Here is a 23,973-nt window from a genome sequence, read left to right as displayed (position 1 = left end):
TGTGTGTGTGAGTAAGGCAATGTCCCGACTGGCTATTAACTTTAAAAATTTTCATCACTTTAATACTCTCTTCTGAAATGTATATAAAAAAAGTACCTATGTTTAATTAAGGCCTACTATTTTTTGCATATTGGTCACATGCATACACTTGCACGTTGTCCATTTGTTGCACCGAGTGATAAATAACAGCTTAGATAGTGTGAGTGCGAAATCTCCTTCTTTCCTCAAAGTATGCTTTCTTTATGTATACTATTACAGAATAATTTTAAGTCTTCAAGTTAACTTTTACGGTATACCTTGCAGACATGAACCTTTAATTCGTATGCTTTTCATGCAGTGGAAAAAACCTGTACTTATGATTAGTCATTAATTATTCATTGTGTTCTATTAAAGCCATAAAGAAAGAGAACCTTCAGAAACATGGAACAAGCATAGGTGTACGTGTTCAGGTTTTGAATTTTGAAGTTATTTTCGGCACTTGCTGTAACATTATAATTTGAAATACCAATGTCTCGTACGACAACGCCGTGCGGGTAGTCGAAGTTGTATTTTATCTGTGAGTCCTTGGCCAGTGGTTCAAAGATATGAAATAAGAAAACGAACATCACTATATAGTATATACATTGTGTTAGTGTGATTGGGTGTGTGGGTGATATAACCGTAGGAGTTAAGGAAGGTTCGATGTGATGGTATTTGATGAATCGGAGTTAGTAAAGAAGTTTGTCAATCTCAACGGCAAACAGCTAAGCATAGAAACCTTATCCAGATGGCTAATTCATCATCGAAAACATCATGCAAGTATTGTGCGCGTTTGGTTGTCATTCTTTGAGAAAGGTACGAATGACATTCATTTCAAGAAATAATTGATAATTGCTTTAGAGTTTAATCTCAATGTATTCAGCAGTTGGTGGTGGTATAACTTATCTTGTTATGTGTATTTATTTCGTTGTAATGCGTATTGTTCTTTGTTTTGGCTTGATTTTGGAATCAAAACAAATGAAGTTTTCCGTGAAGGCTTGGTTTCTCTCTTACATTGTCCACTGTCTTTTTTGACGTTCGTTCTCGTTGCAGCCTAAAAAGTGAATTTAGGGTGCTTGCAATGAATGTCTTTTGCAATCATATTTATGACGTTACCTCAAGGTAAAAGAACTAACTGATCAGGAATTGAAAGGCCTTTGTTAGACTGAAGCACCACACACCAAAAACGAATGAAAATTACCAAATGATTAGGGTGACTTATATACCCCCTAAACATTATTTTGAAAGTTGCGTAATAGTTTTGACGTAAGTAGCAATTTTCGCAGAAATTTTGAATTTTCCCGTGTTCTTTAGTCAGGTTCATAAATTTCGTATGACCAGTAGGCTACTAGCTTACAGAATTAACATAATTGTACCTGATCAGTAACTACCAAAGATTTTAAGATTAAAAAAATGATAATGCATTATAAAACTCTTACCACTCGTCAGTTAAAAGACAAATCTTGCAGCATCTGATCAAGAATTCACTTTTTTTAAGTTTGTTAGTCTAGATGCCATTGTACATACAATGTTACACAACTTATTTTAGAATTACATAAAGTTACAGTAAAGGAACAGAAAGAATCTGATCTGCACTACAGGAAGAAACACAATGCAGTTTAGCTTTGGTACTGGGGAATACGTCTGTTATTAGAGTTTGCGATGAGAATTTACAAACTGGGCATACATTTTGTTGATCACATACACATTTACCATACTCTTTGGCTGCTGTAATGATCAGTTTGAGAATTTATTTGTAGTCACAGTTTTTATAGTGTAAACTCTAATGGAGTGAAAATTATGTTAGCAAATTTAAGACATTTTTTAACTTACAGTTCCTTTGTCTTTGATAGCCTTTTGCTGTTTATTATACAGCTTGACTTCTTGGTAAATTGTTTTTTCTTAATTTTTTTTCTTTCTATCCATGTAGACACAACCATTGTAGGCTACCTGGTTTAGTGAGCATGTATAGAGCCCAAAGCCACGCATTGCACAACGTTTTTCTGTGCAAATACTGTAGTTTGTAAGATTTATTTGTTGGGACTGGCAAAATACCCCACATTTTAAATAGCTTTATGCTGTTGGCTCTTCTTCTTCTACTTCTTATTTTCAGTGGTTGCTTCCCAGAATGTTATTCCATAGCTAATGTTTTTAGGAAATATCTATTACACACTATAGTTAGTATTAATAGCACCAAACATGCTGTGAGGATTCTTTCTTAAAAGTACACAAACCTAAAAAAAGGAGTTAGCCGTGATCTACGTTGCCTCATTCTGTATTTTGTCTTGTAGTATTAGCCTTTTTACTTATACAGAAGTTCCTGTTAATTTCTTTATATCATTACCTTGTTGTTTGCTGACAATTTCCAGACCAACATATCGCCCTTGTGAGTTTTACCTTATAACATTTCTAGTGACACAGGTATAATTTTGATATTGCTGTTGTTAGTAAAAATAGTGTCTTCTTGTGTGACCCTCTGAAGACAACCAGCACCTTTTGATGACGCCATTTGATATTCAAAGATGGCCATGAGGAATATTAGGTATGAATTGTTGGCTTTGATCAGTGACTTAATGTTAATGGCTAGAGAGTGTGAAACCAAAAAACCTGGTTGTGGTGACAGATTGATCTGTTGCTTAGCCTGTATGAAAAAATTGCCACTGAACACACATTTTAGTTATAGTGTTATTTATGATTGTTGTGGTCAAAATTAACCGCTAGTATCAAATATTCTTTTTTATCCCTTAGAGAGGTGACTAAAGCATTTGTGTTTGTCATTAGTGCAAATCAGAAACTATGTTGGACCCAACACATTCCATTGAAGGAGTACTCTGGCAAGTAAATGGTTCTGAAGTGCAGCTTATGGTGTAAAATATGTCCTTTGTCAGATACAAAGTTATGGACAGCCAACCACTCAGCATACAATACTCAGACCAACTTGAGTGTTCAGTACCACTCATCAGTTTTGAGGTGTGATGTCATTTGCTTACAGTGTGAAGTTTGTAAGCATCCAAATATTAAATATCGGCTATGATTGTCTTAGTAATTGGAGAAAATTGGTTGCAATTCGTGTGTCCTGTGAATTGTATTGCAGTTTGTTTATTTTGAATTGTAGGTAAACATTTTTTATTTTTGGCAATGAAAGGCTTGTTTGTTATAATTCCTTTGAGCAATTGAATGAACATTATGTTGTGTTACAGTTGTGATAAGTACCCTTTCTTCTATTTTTGCCCATATTCTGTTGTTTCTCATACTGTACACAATCTGTATAAGGCTTGTCTACATGGTTATTTTAGTTGGGACCTTGCTGTGTAATTGTCTGCGTGAATCTTCAGTAGTCTGATGATGTAGAGTGAGATAGGGATGTTGATTCAACTATGGTATTAGATTTTTGCAAATATTGTGTGTCTTTGGGACTTCTGTAGATATAGTATGTGCGACAAAGATATGGAAAGAGCAAATAGTTACTTTCTACATAGAGGAGATATTGAGTTACAGACAGGCACAATGAAAAAGAATGCCAGAAATATTTCAGCTCAAAGTCCTCCTTCAGGAGTAGAAAACTTTCACACATGGCCCCTGTCTCCAGGCACTAAGGCCCAATTCAGTTAATTGCGTGTCCTTACTGTTTCTGTGTTTTTAAGTTGGTTGGTGAATTATCGCTTCGTTACTGCTCATCATCTCTCTCTCTCTCTCTCTCTCTCTCTCTCTCTCTCTCTCTCTCTCTCTCTCTCTGTCTCTCTCTGTTAAATTTCATTCCTGGTTTTGTTGCAGTTTTTGTTACGTAAATTGTATTGGCTTTTAAAATAGAACTATATACTGTAAGACAGTTGCTGTTGTCATTATGGCCTGTTGTTAAATGTTAACGGTTTTTTGTTATGGATATCGGTGTTGCATTTACCCTTTAGTCCTGCTGTCCATTTTAGGATTTTTGTATTCGTATCAGCATTTCAAGGTGAGTCCAACTGCTGCTACCAATACCAGATTATTTGCTCTCCTTGTGGGTTCTTACTTTTTGAAACTACCGTTATATTGTGTTTCTACTAATGTTGCGTTTGGTTTATTTTACTGTTATGATTCTGCAGTTATATCAGAGCCTTGCTTGTTCCTGGCTGAAACCATTATTTTCCTGCAGTTGCTCTGTTGTTTCAACATTTATTAAGAATTTATGTGTTTCTGAACTTGATGTTTCTATTTTCACAACACAGAAATGTTCAAGGTTATTGGGTATTATTTCGAAATCACGTTTGTGTTGCATCTTGGAGCTAGATATGGCATCATCTGTCAAAGGCTACGTGTGGTACAGAATTCTGATTTATCCCAAGACTTTCACATATTCTGATCCAAAAGATGTTTCACTATATACTGTGAGTCACTTGAAATTTGAAGGATCTGTACGTAATTTTACAACTTTTAATTTTATTTGTGTGTTTACAATGTAAAATCCTAAGCCATTTATTTAGTACCCCTACCTTCCCTGTGTTTAAAGCTTCTGTAGAAGTATTTCGTGATCAACTGTGTCAAATTCATTACTGAGGTATAGGAAAATACCTGTTCTATGATTAGATTAGATTCAGTTTCCATTCTATAGACTCAAAAATGTTAATGTTTTTATTTGTCCAGGGCTTCTGAAACCCCTTTAATAAATTTTGCTACAACAGCTTCTGTCACCTTTCCAGGCCTGAAACCAAACTGTTCTTTGTGCAGAAAAATAATCCATAAGTCTGCTTTCTGCAGTAGTTTCTGTTAGTTTTTAAGTGCTACTGAAACTGGTTTCTAACTCTGATTTCTGTATTACCTCCGGATCAACTGAAGGTTGCGGTACCATATGTCTGCTTCGACCCATGAAGTAACAGGGTTGTGTTGTGTGATCTGGTAGTGCAGCAAATTTGAATTGGGTTGTTGGCACATTTTAGAGTATGCAATGATGTACTCCAGGGTAGGATGTTTGTTTCTAAATTGTTTGTGATTGCTTTTAGTGACTCATTGAATTTCTTTTTTTCTGTTTGTGCGAATAATATTGGCAGAGTTTGTGGTGGTTTGTTAGTGAGCTATTTTATGTTGGCAGTTATGGGCAATAGACTGATTTTCAGGTTTGGCTTTATTACTGAGGTGTGTTGTTTGATTGGAGAAGTAATTTGTTTTGTTAGTTATTGTAAAAACAATTTGAAAGTTCAGAAGTAGGTCCCTGCATTCCTACAGTTATTCGTATTTGTGGGAAAGGTATGAGATTGATCAGTTAATGCATTTTGGACCAGGGTACAGTATATGTGGCATTCTTGGTGAGATAGCATACGGCATTCCCAAATTATGCAGTATATTGCAGAGAATCATCAAAGTTGCAGTATTAATTTCCTTTATTACCTGATGGTTAGTAGTGAAAAAAGTCTTCACTATAGATGTGTACTACAATGAACATTCATGCAGCTGTCATAATATATGTTATTGTATAGCTTATTGGATGGTTTGGTAATGAGCTAAAATGTTCGAAACTACAGTTCTTAACAAATGAAGGTGGTAGAGGGTAGGCTGATTCTGCACACATACATTGTGCATTCTGACACCCAATGAGTGTTCAGTAGTGTTCTGAGCACTCTGCTGTGAATGTTGTATGCAATGTGAGCATTATACGTGATCATAAAGTTATTGAGTGACCTTTTATTCTATTTGTTGCAAGTAGTCATGGGTGATTGTGGTAGTAAGCATCAAATTCTACACAAGCAAGTGAGAGACACAATTTGTGGGATACACACTTTAATGAAGCACAAAGTACGTGTATGCTGCAGCTATTGCTAGGAACCAGCAACAGTGAAATCCCCATCCTTGTCCTGACTTGCGCAAATGCCATCGTTCATCACTCTGACTATAGTCATCACACCATAAAGGAAATTAATATTGCAAATTTGACAATTCTCTGCGCTTTATTGCATAATTTGGTTAACCAGAATAGTTGCTGACATCATGCCTTCCTGAATGCAGGAAATAAATTTACTGTTCAGTCTGGAAGTGTTCCTGGTTTGAGAATTGTGGGCCTCCCATTGTAGGGATTATGTTGGTGTCATTTTTACTATGCTAGATATAAGTGTTGGCTAATGGTTGACAAGTATGTTTTATTTTAGTATGTGTTAGTTAACACAGATGAATAAATAAGAGTAAAACACATTTAGTACCATAACTATATTTGCACTTCCAGGTAAAACAAGGAACATTTTATTACATACGTAAAACTCAGGACATACAGTAGCACCAGGGAGGTCTGTTATATTCCACGTGATGCACTTTGCCACTGTTTCACATGAAATATATTGTTCACACAATTCCAACACCCCTCTTTGAACATATATTTTGTGGCTTGCCTTCACAAGATAAACCAAATAGTCCCACAATCTTTTCAAACTTCTCTTTGTCCAAGTGTTTCGTCAGGTCAGCCAACATTTCTTCTGTGCACAGGTATTCCACGGCGATGTTCTGTCACTCTGTGGTCCTGAATAAAATGGTGCCTTATATCAATATGTCTTGTTGCACTGGTGACATCATTTTTAGCTAGGTTAATGGGTCCTTTATTGTCACAGAACATCGTTATGGGTTCCACTATTAAATTGGGTTCTATTTCACTGATTAATGTTATTAGCTACAATGCGTCCTGTGTTGTGTAAGACAGTGCCATATGCTCGGCCTCTATGGTACTCGATGCCAAAGCTTTTTGCTTTGGACAGGACCATGAAATGAGGCCTCCCATTAATTTTATGCAGCAGCCAGCAGTGGAGTTCTTATCACCCAATTCACTCCCCCAATCTGCATCACAATAGCCTTCTAGTTTTTCATTACCTTCTCTATGGTATCTTAATTCATTGAAGTTCCTCTTAGGTATTGGAATGTTCTTTTCACAGCTTTCCAGTCTCTGCAATATCTGCTCACTGCATTAGCAGCAAAAGCAGTGTCAGGTCGTGACATTTAAGACAAATATAACAGACTCCCTACTGCTTTTAAGTATGCAACATTCGTATCACATTCCACATCTGTCTCATTTATATTTAACTTCTCTCATACTTCCATTGGAGTAATTATCGGTTTACAATCACTCATGCCAAATTTCTATAAGATTTTTTTCTGTATATGATGATTGATTTATTCTCAATTCTTGTCTCTCTTCATCCTTAGTAATCTGCATACCTAAATAATGTTTAACTTACCCCAAATCAAGCACCTTAAACTTGGTTTGCAGCTGTTTCTTAAAAATTCTCATTTGACTTTCGTTTTCAGTCAGAATAAAGAAGTCGTCCACCCATATTGCCATTATTGTTATCATCCCTTCTCTTTCACTTTTATAGTATATACTGGGATCAGCCTTAGATTGCTTCATATTCATATTTATTGGAGTTTTATGTAGATATTGATTCCAGCAATGTCCACTCTGAGTCCATAAATACTTTTTTGCAAATGCCAAATCTTTTCCCTTTCCAACCTGGCTTTCATAGCTTCTCATGGTGGAATGACATATATCTCCTCCTCCAATTTCCCATTTAAATATGCCATTTTTACATTCATGTGGTGAATTGTTAAATTTAGTTTTGCTGTCAAGGCTAAAAGATATCTCAGTGATGCATACTTGACTATGGGTGAAAAAGTTTCTTTCTAATCTACCCCTTGTTTTTGCAAATATCCTTTTATTACAAATTGTGATTTATATCTTGGTGATGAATTTTCAAAGCTCTTTAAAGTGAATACCTATCTTTCCTGTAATGGCTTCTTATCTGCTGGTAAATTTACCCATTCAAAGGTTTCGTTCTGAGATTTATTCCAGTTCTCTCTCCATCGCTTCTTTCCATTCTTGAGAGTTCAGGCCGCTCATTGCTTCTTCTTCTTCTTCTGCTGGCTCATCATTAAGACTGGGCTGCATACATTTCAAAATCCAGATTTTCTTTCAGTTTTGGTATGCGAACGCCTTAAATTGTTCACTTCATTTTGTTCGTTCTCAGACTCATTGTCATCATAGTCTCCATTTGCCTTCGATTGTCCTCTTCCTGTTCTTCACTTTCTCTTCATACAAGGTTTCACTCTAGGAACTAGGTGCAGTTAACTTAGTAGTCTTGCCCTCTTCAGAGTCCTTTCTCTTTTCAAAGAATACTACATCTCTGCTTGTAACAATCCTTTTATTCACTGGATGAATTAATCGGCAGCCCTTTGAATTCTCATTATAGCCTACAAAAATACACTTTGCAGCTTTTGGGTCCCATTTTCCTCTTAGCTGTTTTGGAATGTGCGCCATTGCATCAAACCCAAAAACCCTTATATTGCTTAGGTCAGGTTTCCTTCCTACCCATATCTCATAGGGGGTTTTATCCTTAACGCTTCTGTTGGTGATATATTGTTCAAATATAAGGCCATTGATACCGCCTCTGCCCAAAAATCTTTTGATAATCCAGCATCAGTTATCATGCTCCTTGCTTTTTCGACAATGGTCCTATTAGACTCTCAGCAACCCTGTTTTGAGATGGGCTGTACCTTATGGTAGTTTGATGCCGGATTCCCATTTTTGGCAGAAGTGTCTTCAATTTCTGGTTAATATATTCTCTCCCATTATCAGACCTGATGATCTTAATATCCTTTCCCGTCCACCTGTCAACCATATTTAAATATTCCTCAAAAATGTCACACTCTTGGTTTTTGGAACCAAGAAAATAAACATGAATATATCGTGAATAATCATTGATAAACATAAGAAAATAATGGCTCCCACCTCTGGATTCGCACTCCATCTGGCCTCATGCATCTGTTTGGGTAACTGTAAGACATCTGTAGATGTACTTTTACTAGTCTTGAAAGGTAGTCTCACTTGTTTACTGTTATGCATATCTCACAAGGGTCCTTGGTTACACTATAATTCTGTATTCCCTTCACCATATCCATCATTAAAGACATACTCTTTCTAATTAGGTGTCAAAGTCTGTGGTCCCACACAAAACCTTTCACCGAGTATACTGAATGACTAACATTTCTATGCTTACTGTCAATAGTATCCAATTTTAAAATACCCCTTTCGTTACTTGCTGTAGTTAGAACTTCACCATTTTTGTTGATTACTCTTGCTCTGTGCATGTCAAAAATGACGGTTTCCCTTCTTGACAATTTCACCTATAGACAGTAGGTTAGCCGTAACATTTTTTACATAATGAACATCATGTGCTGTAACCATATCGGGGTCGCCATTTACACTTACATGTAGGTCTAGTTTCCCAGCCAAATGACATTCAAGCTTGCTGCCATCAACAGTAGATATTCCCATATGAGTCTTACCTTTAACATAATAAAGAAGCGATTTGTCTTTAACTATATGCACAGATGCACCTGAGTCTAAAATCCATTCCAGTTGACGATTACCCACATCTCATGAGAGTGCCTTACCTTTATTATTGGTCCCTCTCTCTGGGCTGTCAGCAGCATACCTCTTTAGCTGAGTGTCTGACCTTGGGTTTACTTTTTCTCTGCACCAAGATGCAATATGCTCGTTCTTCTGACATCTATAACACCTCACTGATTTCTTTTCTAATAAAGAGCAGATGCAGTTTCTTTCTCCAATACATGACAGCTTGAAGTACTTTTTACATCCTGTAGGATTTTCACTTGAACACTGTCACCCATGATTGGTATACCTGAGCTTTCCTGCCTCCTAATCATAGGTGCATACCTTTCAGGCAGTCCTGCCAACAGTAGTGTCCCTACCCATTCATTAGCGATCTCAAACCCAATGTTTCTTAGTCGGTTCAATGTCGCTATTATTTTGTTGACATATTCGTCTGCACTCTTGCATTTGTCCAGCTGAGTGGTAATTAACTCGCGTAATAATCCTACTTTCCTTGTAAGACCTCCGTCCTCAAATAAATTTCATAATTTGTCCCAGACTTCCTTCGCTGTTGCAGTTTTTTCAATGTGAACATAATTCACTGGGTCAAATAGTAATATCAACTTTGATTCTGCTTTCCTATCCTTACTTAAATAATTCTGATCTGTGGATTTCATTGTCCCATCCACCACATCCCATAGGTCGCTTAAATGTAAATACAATTCTATTGCAAATTTCCATGTTGCATAGTTTTCATGACCCATAAGTCTCTCAATCTGAGGAATTTGTGCCACACTCATTTCAATCGTAACTTTGATCGTCCTTGACAAAAAGAATAATACAGAAGAGTTGCGTTCGTCTTGCAAGAAAAAGTCGTACTTCACCCAAGTGCACTACTTGGAAATTTTCTAATACTTTCTCATTACTGTATTATGTATATACTTATTCCAAATGCATCGCTGGGCCCATAACCTGTTACTCGACACAGGTGAATAAGTAATAGTGAGTAAAACACATTTAGTGCCAGTAACTATATTTGCAGTTCCAGGTGAAATACATTGAACACAACAACCAAGAAACATTTTATTACATACGTAAAACTCTGTGTGTAAATAGCACCAGAGAGGTATATTATATCCCACACGATGCACTTTGCTGCCGTTTCACACGAAGTATATTGTTCACACATTTCCAACAGTATGTGTGGTAAGGGTATTTGTGCATAATGGGCATTCCTTGTGTATCAGAATTGGCGTTAATTCAGTTGTCTTTATTATTTTTGGGGTTGTATTGTTATGTTGGATTGTTATTGGTAAGTATCGTGGAATTTCTTTTATCTAAATTGGTCATGCTACTTGGGCAAGTTTTGATTTTGTGGTGTCTGAAACTTTGTTTCAGCTATATAGGTCAAGTGAAATTCCCTGTAGACTTTCAGGTTTTGGGGCAGTGTACGGGTTTGTGTTATTGTGGACTTAATAATCACCACATAGGTCAAGTGAAGTTTCTGATGCGTCTATGTTCAGTATTTTCTATTGTGGTTTTGTTGATTGGTGAAGATTTAGTTTGCTCAATTTTTGTGTTAATAATAAAGACATATCAAAACAAATACTAAGTGGGTCATTCCACATCAAATCACCCAATAAAAAATAAATTCTACACCCACCTCCTTAGATTTTCATGAAGTTTGGCTCAAATGGTTCTAATACCATCCTGACAACACCTGCAAAAATTTTTTGCTGTATCTCTTATAGTTTTTTTTAAATAAATTTTTTAAGTTTTTATGTTTTGCGTTTTCCGAACCTTCCGAAATGGTAAATTTAATTTGTATTCAAAACTTTAAAATTGCTTATCTTAAAAGCTCTTCTAGATAACATCATGAATTTTTGCAGCAAGTTTATTTATTATACATATTTGAAGATAAAAATGATACTATTAAAATATATTAATATTTACTTTTGAATGCATTATGGGAACAGCAGTGATCAATGTCTTGTAAATAATTACTATTAAAAACAGTCTTGATCACGATTTATTTTATAAGGTGACCGGTTTCGACCACTACTGTGGTCATCTTCAGACCATTGAGTGGAAATCCCTTTCTGTTGGAGAATCACAACTGTTGTGATTTAGTTTGCTCAATTTTTGTGTTAATAATAAAGACATATCAAAACAAATACTAAGTGGGTCATTCCACATCAAATCACCCAATAAAATCACAACTGTTGTGATTCTCCAACAGAAAGGGGTTTCCACTCAATGGTCTGAAGATGACCACAGTAGTGGTCGAAACCGGTCACCTTATAAAATAAATCGTGATCAAGACTGTTTTTAATAGTAATTATATTAATATTTTCTATGAAAAAAAATATATATGTATTTTTTTCTTTTCTTTTTTTTAACGGATATTTTGTTTTATAAGAATTGCAATATATAGAGTCTCAGACCTGATAGAATGCTCAAATTAGTTTTAATTTACTCTTAAACATATAGGCTACTTGGTAAAACAAAAATAATGATGGCTTTTTAACATGTTTATTAATTATAGTAGATTACATTAGAATTATGTAGAAAGATATTGTACTTACGACACTTATGTATAACCCAACTGATTGCTTCAAACATTGAATTTTTTGAGTAATTTTGGCTTTTTAATAAACATTAATGCTGATTCAACTTGTTTTTCCACTTCATCCAAGAGCTTTCAGTTCTTTTGATACAGTCTTTATTGAAGTAATACATTCTTCCAGTGCCGCTTGATTGAGGTGCGTCTACTACACAGACTATGTGCTCCAAAGGCACTATGCAAGAATCTTCTCTTTCAGGCCAATAAAATGATGCAGCTGGTCCTGAAGGATGTAGAAATAGAATTTCTGCATCTTCTTCATCATTGAATATCGTTTTTACCAGTCCAAAGTACCAGTTACCATCATAATTTACAGCCACATAGCTATTTATGGATGGTTCAACACGAACCCAATCAGAAGATGAATGGAAAGAAAAGAGTAAGGAGGGTTTTACACTATCTGTAGTCCTTCTAATTTCAAGGTTGTTTGTTGGAAGTGGTTTGAAGTTATGAAAACTTGTTGTTCCAGGAATGGTTCGGGTTGCTGAAAAACGGTTTTCTAGTTTTAACCGTAACAAATCAGCTTCTTTTTTGTCAATAAAGTGAAAATGAACACACATCGATTACTGTCATTATTTGTTCTTCGTCTGAAAGCTGTAGACTAGCTTTCCTTAAAATTCTTTTAATAGTTCCTCCTAGGCCATCACAAATTGACTTCCCATGACTTGTTGCAGAAAAAGTGTGTTGGGCCTTCAAATTAAAGTCTCTCAAGTGTTCAGTCAAATTTTTAAAACTGTTTCTATTTTCGTACTGCCCAGCACAACCATCTGTAAAGTAGTGAACTGAGTCAATGTCAGTATGATGTGATGACAGACACTTTGTAATTTCTTTTTGTACAAAGTTAACAAAACCAGTATCACGTTCTTGGTCATCACTAATAAAACATTGGTTGGAAACAAAAACATTGTTTTCCTCATTTCTTAGAAAAACTCCAACTGGGTGTAGAGTACAACCACCTCTATTCCAGTGGTAACTTTGGATCTCATTTTGTATAACGAAGGAATAATTTTCACTGAAACCCATCACAATAATTGCTGTTTTGGGTGGTGGGTCTTCTTTCAATCTTTTAAAGGCTGCTGATTGGGATTTTGCTATAAACGAGTGCGGAGTGAGCTTTTCCAATGACCTAACCAATAAAGAAATGTAGTCTTCAACACTGATACGACTGTTTGATCATTTCTGCCCTGTCTGTGTTAACCCACTGACTGATTACAATTTCTTCTTCTAAATCATAATCTTCACTTAGTTTTCCAGATAAGTACTCAGTTAGTGCAGTATTTGCAGTACAGCTGTCGCAATGACGTAGCATGCAGTTTTGGTTTTCCGTGTTGCACACAAGCATCTTAATTAGGTCTTTATAAGATTCTTCAATTTTCACAGCATCCAGTAATAGTTTAACATTCTGGTGGATACTGCATGCACATACAGTGTGTTTGCCTGCAGCACCAGCAAGGATACACCATTTAGGTCTGAAGAAACAAAATTTTGAAAATCCTACTTCTACCTCGGGATTCTCCCATTAGAAAGAATAATAGAGTTCTCTCAAGTTACACAAAATGAGTCTTTTTTGCATGTGCACATTTTTTTGATCACTTACTTTGTCTTTTGTTCCAGGTAGCACTCTGGAACTTTCATCCTTTTCATAAAAATCTGTTACAAGTCTTACTGTATTTTCAGAAAGAGTTTTACCTTTTTTTGGACCAGGAGTTTCCAAAATACCCTTTTCAGATTTTAGCTTTCTAGCTTGTCGCACCATGTACTCACTTACATTAAATTCTTTCATCACTTTATTTTGACTCCAAGAATCTGGAGCCAAGGTCAGAATCTGGATTTTTCTAGACCTCCCAACAGATGAAATCATCTCTTTCATAAGAGAAATCATTACATCAAAATCCTTTAATTCAACCATGACATCATCATCTGTTTCACTTTCATTGACTTCAACTCTTTATTTTTCCTCACAAAAGTTACGGCGTGTTGAGCAAAACTTTTGTCCAGGTTTTATGCTAATATTTTTTGTCAGTAATTGTTTAGAAAGATCGAAGCCTACACTTCTCAACGATTTTTTGATGGGCTTTTTGCGTTTTTTTTAGTGGGTCTACACATGTTGTTTGATACTTTTCAAAAACATTTAAAAAGTAGTAGCTGTGGTATGAACGTATATTCTTAAATTCACACAGATTAATTCCAGATCGTAAGTGGATCAAATCTTTTTCTTCCTCGCTCAATTCAGATACCGGCTGTAACTGTTTTGAAGGTGTGTAGGTTGTTTGGAAACAGTCAGATTTTTTAAATAACCCTGCGCTACAGGTTTGAATATCTGTCATACTGATTTCACTTTTGGTCTGATTACTGTTCTGGTTACTTTTATAGGATATTGGAAAAGAATCTCTGTAAACTAAGTAACAGTACTTACTGAAAGTTCGAATAAACTTAATAAAATACTATCCAAGTACTATTTAACACTGTAATAATTTTTTACTTCAAAACACAGGAGTAACAAAACAAAATCCAAGCGTACATTGTTACTCGAAGAAGACAAAAACGTATTTTCGGTGTCTTTAAGTCACTTGGTACTTTTTATTTTTAAAATATAATTAATATTATTTTAAAAATTAGATAACTATTAAACAGGTTAAAAAGCCAACATAATTTTTCGTTTATCTAATAGCCTATACAGTTAAGAGTATTTTAAAACAAATTTGAGTTTTCTATCAGGTCTGAGACTCTAGGTATTGCAGTTTTTGTAAAACTAAACATCCGTTAGCTAAAAAAAAAACTTGTAAATTTTTATTCATTTGGAGGGTTTTAATATATCTTTATGGTAATTTTTTTTAACATTTAGATATAATACACAAACTTATTCCAAAATTTCATACTGATATCTTGAGTATTCTTTAATATACAAATTTTTTTAGTTGTGAAGACACGTTTAAGTTAAGATTTCCGACTGCTGAAACAACGCCAAATCTAAAATCTTTAAAAATTTATATAAAAAAAAAACTATAAGAGATAGAGCAAAAAAATTTTACAAGTGCTTTCAGGATGATAAAAGAAGTAATTGTACCAAGTTTCATCAAAATCTGACATGGTTGGTGTCAAGGCCTGGTTGACTTGACATGGAATGACCCAAGTCTGTAGTATGCTTACTTTGTCCCCATTCAGAACTAGCTAATTCCTTCCGTTGCCCCATTAGTTATTGTTATTTTGTGTCTGTTCATATGAGTGATAAGTGACTTCATGGTCAATACTTGATAAAAGCTTGAAATAGGGGCATCACACGGTATTGCAATCTTCGGTTATGCCTTTTGCTGTCACATCTACAGCTTAAAAAAAAAAATAAAATTAAATCTCCAGCCATAAACAGAACGCCACATTAATAATTCCAAACCCAAAGACAAATCTATTGCTCATAATTGCCAGTATAAAAATAACTCAACAACAAACTGTCACAAACTCTATCAATATTATCATCACAGACAGCACTCAAGGAGTCCTACACAGAGGTGATCAAAGTTGTGGGATAGTTATGTGCACATGTACAGGTGGTGACGGTATCGCGTGCACATGGTATAAAACAGCAGTGCATCGGCAGAGCTGTCATTTGTACTCAGGTGATTCATGTGAAAAGGTATCAGACATGATGATGACCACATGACAGGAATTAACAGGCTCTGAACGCGGAATGGTGGTTGCCCCTAGACACATGTGATATTCCAGCCGGAAATCAGTGAGGAATTCAGTGTTCCAAGGTATACAATGTCAAGAGTGTGCTGAGACTGCCAAATTTCAGGCATTACCTCTCACCATGGACAATGCAGTGGCTGGCGGCCTTCACTTAGTCACTGGTCAGATTTGACAGATGGTATCAAATGCCCTGGTTTCTCCCTTAGTGCTATCTATCAATCCATCATATTTATGATTTCTCTGTAGATCTGTTTTGGCTTTGTTTTAAAAGATTATTGGCTTACTGTATTCAAAATTGACTTTCTTCTGTTATCTTAGTTGTATGATGTCATACCATTTTGGATTCTTTACATGTCCTGCAGAAGTATTGTTCATCTTTAAGGAAAAACTGTAAGAAGGCTGGGTCACTAATTTTTTGATGGCACTGAGATATGAGTGTTATTCTGGAATCTTTATAGTGTTCTTCAGGACTTTTTGATACCTTGTGTCATGAAGTTTTTCTACTAGATCCTTAAATGGATTGTACTGTTTTATGAAATGTCATCTCAAATTCTAGTCTCAATACAGTCATCAGTCATGACTTTGCTGAATATTTTGCAACTACAGGTGCCCCCCCCCCCCCTCTCTCTCTCTCTCTCTCTCTCTCTCTCTCTCTCTCTCTCTCTCTCTCTCTCTCTACCTGTTAGAACTTCTTTACTTTCACCATGTTACTGTTTAAGTGAACAAAAATAAAAATATATCCCCTAAGAGTACCCATCTTATATAGAACTTACATTAATTTTGTGAAAGAGACATGGATGTGACCGTTAGGGGGTCTATGTAAGCACTGTATAATAACTTCATAAATTTATTTTGCTCTTTAATGTCTTCCACTAATAGCTAAACATGTTTCCTTCAAAGAAATATCACGACTTCTAACTTTGAAGTCCTGTCTTTAATGCAAATACACGAGTTTCTTCTGTTTAACAATGTCATGCAGCAATATGCTAGTTTATGAGAAGATACTGGTAAAACTATATATTCAGTTTAAGTTCCTTTACACCAGTGTTCAGTAATGTAGGCAACCAAGCTATCTATAGCTTCCAATTGAAGAGTGATAAAGCCATTGATGTGTACAACTGTGATTTGGATGTAAACTAATTAAAAGCTCAATTTCTCATCTGCTGTGGAGAATATAGTAGTTTCTTGTACCTTTCTTTATGTTTGTTGTGATGTAATTTTACTGTACACTGATTGTAACGGTAAATCTTTGTCCATCTCTTACAATGGTCACCATTTTCTGTAAAAAAAAAAAAAAATAATCCACTGTTCAGATGTGTTCTTACTGGATTTTTTTTGTTTTCTAGGATGTCCAAAGAAAAAAATTGTGTACATGTATCTCGCAAATGACATTATTCAGAGAAGTAGAAGAAAAGGCCCTGAATTTGGCCAGTCATTTGAAAGAGCACTCAGAAAAGCATTTGAAAAATTATCATTACCACAATCTGATGAAGACACAAGAAACAGAATTTACAGGTTATTGAAGATATGGGAAGACAGACATGTTTACCATGAAACTGTAATTAATGATTTCCGGAAAGTATTAGGTATGGGCACAGGAGTATTTAAAATAATGATGTAACGTAATGCATGGTTTAACGGTTAATGCTCTGACAGATGCACTGTCGCTGCTTGACCTTGTGCTAATTATTGTTTCAAATGAAAAGTAGTGTTGCTATTTTTTGTAGAAGTTGAGTGGAGATCATTTTTGAAGCTGCATGATAGGAGTATGGGTCAACACTGTTACAAACTGATTTGTTCCTGTGATGGCCATGATGCTTGACACGAATTCAATAAGACAGAAAACAAATACCTGTGTTATGCAGCTTCAGCCATACAGTTACATAAAAAACTGCTTCTATTTTTTTCAACATACGAAAGTTGCTGAACAACATTGTACACTCACTGATTAGAAAAAAAAATTAGCACCCAAAGGGAAGGGTGAAGCAAAATGGAACTTTGGGGGCTGAGAGGGTTGGTGATGCTGTTTCAGTGATAAAATTGAATGGAACTTATAAAGAATTTGACATAAGTCCACTTATCAGTATGAAGTTGCACGCTCTCTAGTCTCAGTAAATGCACCAATTAGGTTGGTAAGGGTGTCTTGGGAAGACTTTGGAAACAGGTTGGAGACTTTGGGTCAGGCTGCTGGAAAACCATTCTGGAGTGTAATTAGCAGTCTTTGAAAGGGAGGTAAGAAGGAAATGACAAGTATTTTGGACAGGTCAGGAAAACTGCTTGTGAATCCTGTGGATTCCTTGGGCAGATGGAGGGAATATTTTGAAGAGTTGCTCAATGTAGGTGAAAATACGATCAGTAATGTTTCAGATTTCGATGTACAGTGGGATAGGAATGAGGATGGAAATAGGATCACATTTGAGGAAGTGGTGAAAATGGTAAATAGATTGCAGTGCAATAAAGCAGCTGGGGTGGATGAAATTAAGTCGGAACTCATCAAACACAGTGGAATGTCAGGTCTTAAATGGCTACACAGGATAATTGAAATGGCCTGGGAGTCGGGACAGGTTCCATCAGACTGGAAAAAAGCAGTAATCACACCAATCTTTAAACATGGAAACAGAAAAGATTGTAACAACTACAGAGGTATCTCTTTAATAAGCGTTGTGGGTAAAATCTTCTCAGGTATTGTTGAAAGGAAAGTGCGAGTATTAGTTGAGGACCAATTGGATGAAAATCAGTGTGGGTTTAGGCCTCTTAGAGGTTGTCAGGACCAGATCTTTAGCTTACGGCAAATAATGGAGAAGTGTTATGAATGGAACAGGGAATTGCATCTATGCTTTATAGATCTAGAAAAGGCATATGACCGGGTTCATAGGAGGAAGTTATTGTGTATTCTAAGAGATTATGGAATAGGAGGCAAACTTTTGCAAGCAATTAAAGGTCTTTACATGGATAGTCAGGCAGCAATTAGAGTTGACGGTAAATTGAGTTCATGGTTCAGAGTAGTTTCAGGGGTAAGACAAGGCTGCAACCTGTCTCCACTGTTGTTCATATTATATATGGATCATATGTTGAAAACAATAGACTGGCTGGGTGAGATTAAGATGTGTGAACACAAAATAAGCAGTCTTGCATATGCGGATGACTTAGTTGTGATGGCAGATTCGATTGAAAGTTTGCAAAGTAATATTTCAGAGCTAGATCAGAAATGTAAGGACTATGGTATGAAGATTGGCATCTCCAAAACGAAAGTAATGTCAGTGGGAAAGAGATATAAACGGATTGAGTGCCAAATAGGAGGAACATAGTTAGAACAGGTGGACAGTTTCAAGTACTTAGGATGCATATTCTCACCGGATGGCGACATAGTGAACGAACTGGAAGCGAGGTGTAGCAAAGCTAATGCAGTGAGTGCTCAGCTACGATCTACTCTCTTCTGCAAGAAGGAAGTCAGTACCAAGACTAAGCTATCTGTGCACCGTTCAATCTTTCGACCAACTTTGTTGTATGGGAGCGAAAGCTGGGTGGGTTCAGGTTACCTTATCAACAAGGTTGAGGTTACGGATATGAAAGTAGCTAGGATGATTGCAAGTACTATATAGTAGATGGGAACAATGGCAGGAGGGTGTCCACAATGAGGAAATCAAAGAAAAACTGGGAGTGAACTCTATAGATGTAGCAGTCAGGGCGAACAGGCTTAGATGGTGGGGTCATGTTACACGCATGGGAGAAGCAAGGTTACCAAAGAGACTCATGGGTTCAGCAGTAGAGGGTAGGAGGAGTCAGGGCAGACCAAGGAGAAGGTACCTGGCTTCGGTTAAGAATGATTTTGAAGTAATAGGCTTAACATCAGAAGAGGCACCAATGTTAGCACGGAATAGGGGATCATGGAGGAATTTTATAAAGGGGACTGTGCTCCAGACTGAATGCTCGACGACGACGACGAAGAAGAAGAAGAAGAAGAAGAAGAAGAAGAAGAAAAGCCATTGTATCCTTTCCTGATGCTAACCGTCCTGCAACTGTTGTAAGTTCCTACATAGGTAGGAATGATCATCAAAATAAAATAAGAGAAATCAGAGCTCAAACAGAAAGGTTTAGGTGTTCCTTTTTCCCGCCCGCTGTTCGGGGGTGGGATGGTAGAGAGATAGTATGATTGTTGTTCGATGAACCCTCTGTCAAGCACTTAAATGTGAATTGCAGAGTAATCATGTAGATGTAGATGTAAGTAGTCCTTGATATTCTGGATACTAAACCTACAGCATAATCCTCAACCTAACTAACTGTATGTGGCAGTGGGTTCTTATGGTATCATTAAATGATCCTCCCTTCCATGTTCCACTTGCAAATGTTGTGTGGGAAAAATGATTGTCCATCATCCTCTGTAGTAACTCTAGTTTCTCGAATTTTCTTGTCATGGTCTTTCATGAGCTGTATATGGGAGTAATGTTGTCAGACTCTTTGCAGAAAGTGCTGTCTCGAAATTGTAATAGTAAGGCTCTCCATGATGCACAATGCCTCTTTTGTAATGTCTGCTACTGGAGTTTGCTCTGCATCCTTGTAACAGTTTCGCACAGTCTAAAAGACCTTGTTACAAAAATGCCGATTTTTTGTTGACTCCCACATTGATGACTAATACTCAAGAATCAACTGATCAAGTGGCTTATGAGCCACTCTTCATGGGTGAGTCAGTTTCCTTAGGAAGCTCTAGAAGAAAGGATGATATTCACTATTCTGGATTAAATCTCACTTTGGCACAGAAAGGGGTGAATTATGCTGCCACAAAAATCTTCGGTCATCTGCCAAATAGTATTAATAATCTGAAAATTAGCCAACCAACATTTAAAAGCAAATTAATAGAATGACAACTCCTTCTACTCAATAGATGAATTCTTAGATATGAAGTAGTAACTGTAAAAAATATTAATTAAATTATTTTGTCTAAAGAAACCTTATGTTAAAGTGACACATTCCATACCATTACGAAATGTCGGATCCATGATCTATGGAACAAGGATTAATGTATGTATGTGTGTATGTACGTATGAATCGGGTTTAACAGAACTTCCAGAAAACTGTAGTTCTGAAAAAAGTGCTGTTTCAAAAGCAAATTTGAGAGGTACTGAGTCATAAAATTGACTTAAACTTTATAACAGCTGGCCCTCAATTTTGTAGCATCCTAACTTGCACGATATAAGATCGAAGCGTGCATTCAGCATAATTGGTATGCCTATGCAGCAGTGTAAACGAGGAAGAGGGGGGAGGGATTGTAGGACAGCAGGTAAATAATCCATATGGTCAATATTTCGTTATGAAAAGACACTTAAATTGTCTGTGCTTGCTCTACACCTACCTTTGCTGTTTACAAGAGCCTGAAAACTATTTTTGCTGTCGGCCAGAAAGCGATGGAGATCATACTGACCATAATTTCCAGTTTGCAAGTCCACTTGGTGTGTCACCTCTGACGGCGCTGCTCGCTGGCTGCAAGCAGAGTATCTTTGTGGAATTAGACAGTGTTTTGTTTTCCGAAGTTGTATGGCTTTATCTCTGTGACAAGTGACTGTTCATATAGGTAAACATAAACGCTATACCGTGTCTGTTGACTTGTGGAATTTGCTTTGTGCTGTTTAGCTGTTCAATTTTGTGTATTTGACGAATTTTGCTCATACGTGTTTTACGTATTTGGTTTGTGGATATCAGTATACCCCGTTTCAGCAATAGTGTTTCAGAAAAGGCACAATGAGTGGAAGAAAAAATCTCTTCTTGTTTCAAAAGAAGATGCTGTACAGACTGCTTCACCGACTACTCCAAATGAATGTGATAGAGGTGGCCAATGTGGCCGAGCGGTTGTAGGCGCTCCAGTCTGGAACCGCGCGACAGCTACGGTCGCAGGTTCGAATACTGCATCGGGCGTGGATGTGTGTGGTGTCCTTAGGTTAGTTAGGTTTAAGTAGTTCTAAGTTCTAGGGGACTGATGACCCCAGAAGCTAAGTCCCATAGTGCTCAGAGCCATTTGAACCATTTTTTTGAATGTGATAGAACTTCTTCCAGCAAAGAAAATTTGAAAATTATGAAAGAGACAGTAATGATGTGAATGAAATAATAATTAACATTTCCTTGCTCTCCAATATTTTGAAACATAACGTAATAAGCCAAGTTTGCAAAGAAAGAGGACTGGAATCGAAAATAACTTCACACATTGGTTTGGCAAGTAAAATATTATTGAAGTGTAACAAATGTGCTGCAGAAGTTTCGTTTTCTAATTCTAACGGTATTCCTCGTAGTGGTAATAGTGGAAAGAAAGTGTATGATATAAATGTTAGGCTAGCTCGCATTGCATTGGCAAGGTCAGTGCTGCAGGGACATTGTTATGTGGAATTATGGACTTGGCAAAAACACCAACCAAGCTTGGATTTCATAATGAATTGGTGGGATCTTCTGCTGAAGATATTGCTCAAGCAACAATGAAGAAAGCGGTTCAAGAAGCTGTGACAGATATTGGGAATTGTAGAGATTTAACTGTCACTTTAGATGGATCATGGCAACGAAGAGGTCATAAATCTCTAAATGGAGTTGTGACAGCTACCAGCAGAGACAGTTGCAAAGTAACTGATGTTGCTATTCTCTCAAAACATTGTAGATGTACGGGCAATACCATGGACGAAGATAGTGAATATTGTGAAGCAAATTTTCACAGCACGAGTGGAGCGATGGAAGCAGAGGGAGTGAAAGCAATTTTTTCCAGATCACAGGAGTGGTATAATGTACGATACACTAACTATCTAGGAGATGGTGATTCTAAGGGATATAAAGCTGTAGAGGAACTCAAACCTTATGGCAATAAAATTCACATTAAGAAACAGGAGTGCATTGGACATGTGCAGAAGCGCATGGGGGCTCGCTTGCGCAAACTAAAGCAGACATTAGGATCCCAGAAGCTTAGTGATGGTAAGACCATTGGAGGAAGAGGAAGATTTGCAGATGAAGCAATTGATAGATTGCAGAGGTATTATGGGTGTGCAATTAGGCAAAATACAAGAAGCATTGAGCATATGACGAGAGCAGTATGGGCATTATTTTTTCGTACTGCATCAATAAACGAGCCCCCACAACATTCTCTGTGCCCCACAGGTGATGACTCATGGTGTAAGAACTAATTAGGAAAGGAATATGCTCATAAAAACAGTTTGCCAAATGCTGTAATTGATGTAATTAAGCCCATATTCAGAGAATCATCACAGCCAAGTTTATTAGAAAAATGTTTAATGGGAAAACACAAAATCCAAATGAAAGTGTAAATAATTTAATTAGGATTAGTATTCCGAAAAGAGTGTTTGTACAGATAAAAACATCGCATTTTGGAGTATATGATGCAGTGGCAACATACAATGAAGGAAACATTATCAAATGTGATGTGCTGAAACATTTAGGTTTCCAACCAGGACACAACACCATTTCCACAGTGCGCCTAATTGATGAAGAAAGACTAAGAGGTGCAGGAAGAAGAGACAAAAGCATACAACATGCAGCAAAAGGGAAGAAAAGACCAGTGAAAAGGAAACTAACACTGGAAAAAGAAGAGGGTGCTGATAATCCGTCATATGGGGCAGGAATGTATTAAAAAACTTTGGAAGCCATTTCCCTTAACTTTAAAATTTTCATCTTTGAGGAACATTTTCTCAAAAACTGCTAACAGTATATCAATGAAATTTTCATACAATATTTTTTACTTCTTTTCCTTCATTTTTATAACAAATTGTAAAAAAATAGTATAATTCAAGTTACAGAAGAAAAAGTGCAAAATTTTATAGAAAAAAAATAAGCATCTGTTAAAAAAAATTGTAAAACAAAAACCAATATTTCTTAACATGGTATTATAACTTTGTAGAGAAATATTGACTGAACATGTAGTCCAAATTTCAGAGCAATATGTTTAATGGTTTTAGAAAAAATTTTCCTTCTATTTGCTAAAATTAACATGGAGGAGGTGGATTATTCCGGCTCCCCTTAACTTCTACAGGGTGTGTTTGAACATTTTACAGATTATGAATAATAATTTAAAATCAACAGTACTGCACTATACAGTAATTGGATCTTGTTATTGTACAGTACTATAGTACAGTACTTATGACAATGCAAAAGTAATATGGTCTATGTAGTAACTTTTTTTGTGATACTAGCACTACACGAGAAACAGAGCATTTGCATCACATGTTCAGAATGGTGATGACTGGCATTCATGCATAGGGTCACTTTGTGGACAAAGGGTGGCCTACATCTTGCTACTACTTCCTCTGTGATGGCT

At 36.4% G+C, this 23,973-nt stretch overlaps 1 protein-coding gene across 1 annotated transcript in view; it reads left to right on the top strand.

Moving 5' to 3' along the window:
- The first annotated feature begins 595 nt into the window (after positions 1-595).
- Positions 596-23,973, top strand: part of LOC124790002 (regulation of nuclear pre-mRNA domain-containing protein 1A-like) — a 42,485-nt gene continuing 19,107 nt past the window's right edge. The window contains exons 1-2 of the mRNA XM_047257543.1: positions 596-834; positions 17,018-17,257. Coding sequence (XP_047113499.1) covers positions 687-834; positions 17,018-17,257 — 388 coding nt within the window. The 5' untranslated portion in view covers positions 596-686. The remainder of the gene's footprint in view (positions 835-17,017; positions 17,258-23,973) is intronic.

Source organism: Schistocerca piceifrons, chromosome 3 (assembly GCF_021461385.2).
Source record: "Schistocerca piceifrons isolate TAMUIC-IGC-003096 chromosome 3, iqSchPice1.1, whole genome shotgun sequence".
NCBI classification, from domain to species: domain Eukaryota; kingdom Metazoa; phylum Arthropoda; class Insecta; order Orthoptera; family Acrididae; genus Schistocerca; species Schistocerca piceifrons.
The sequence above is the reverse complement of the archived record's forward strand: the minus strand, read 5'-3'. Positions and strand labels throughout refer to the sequence as shown.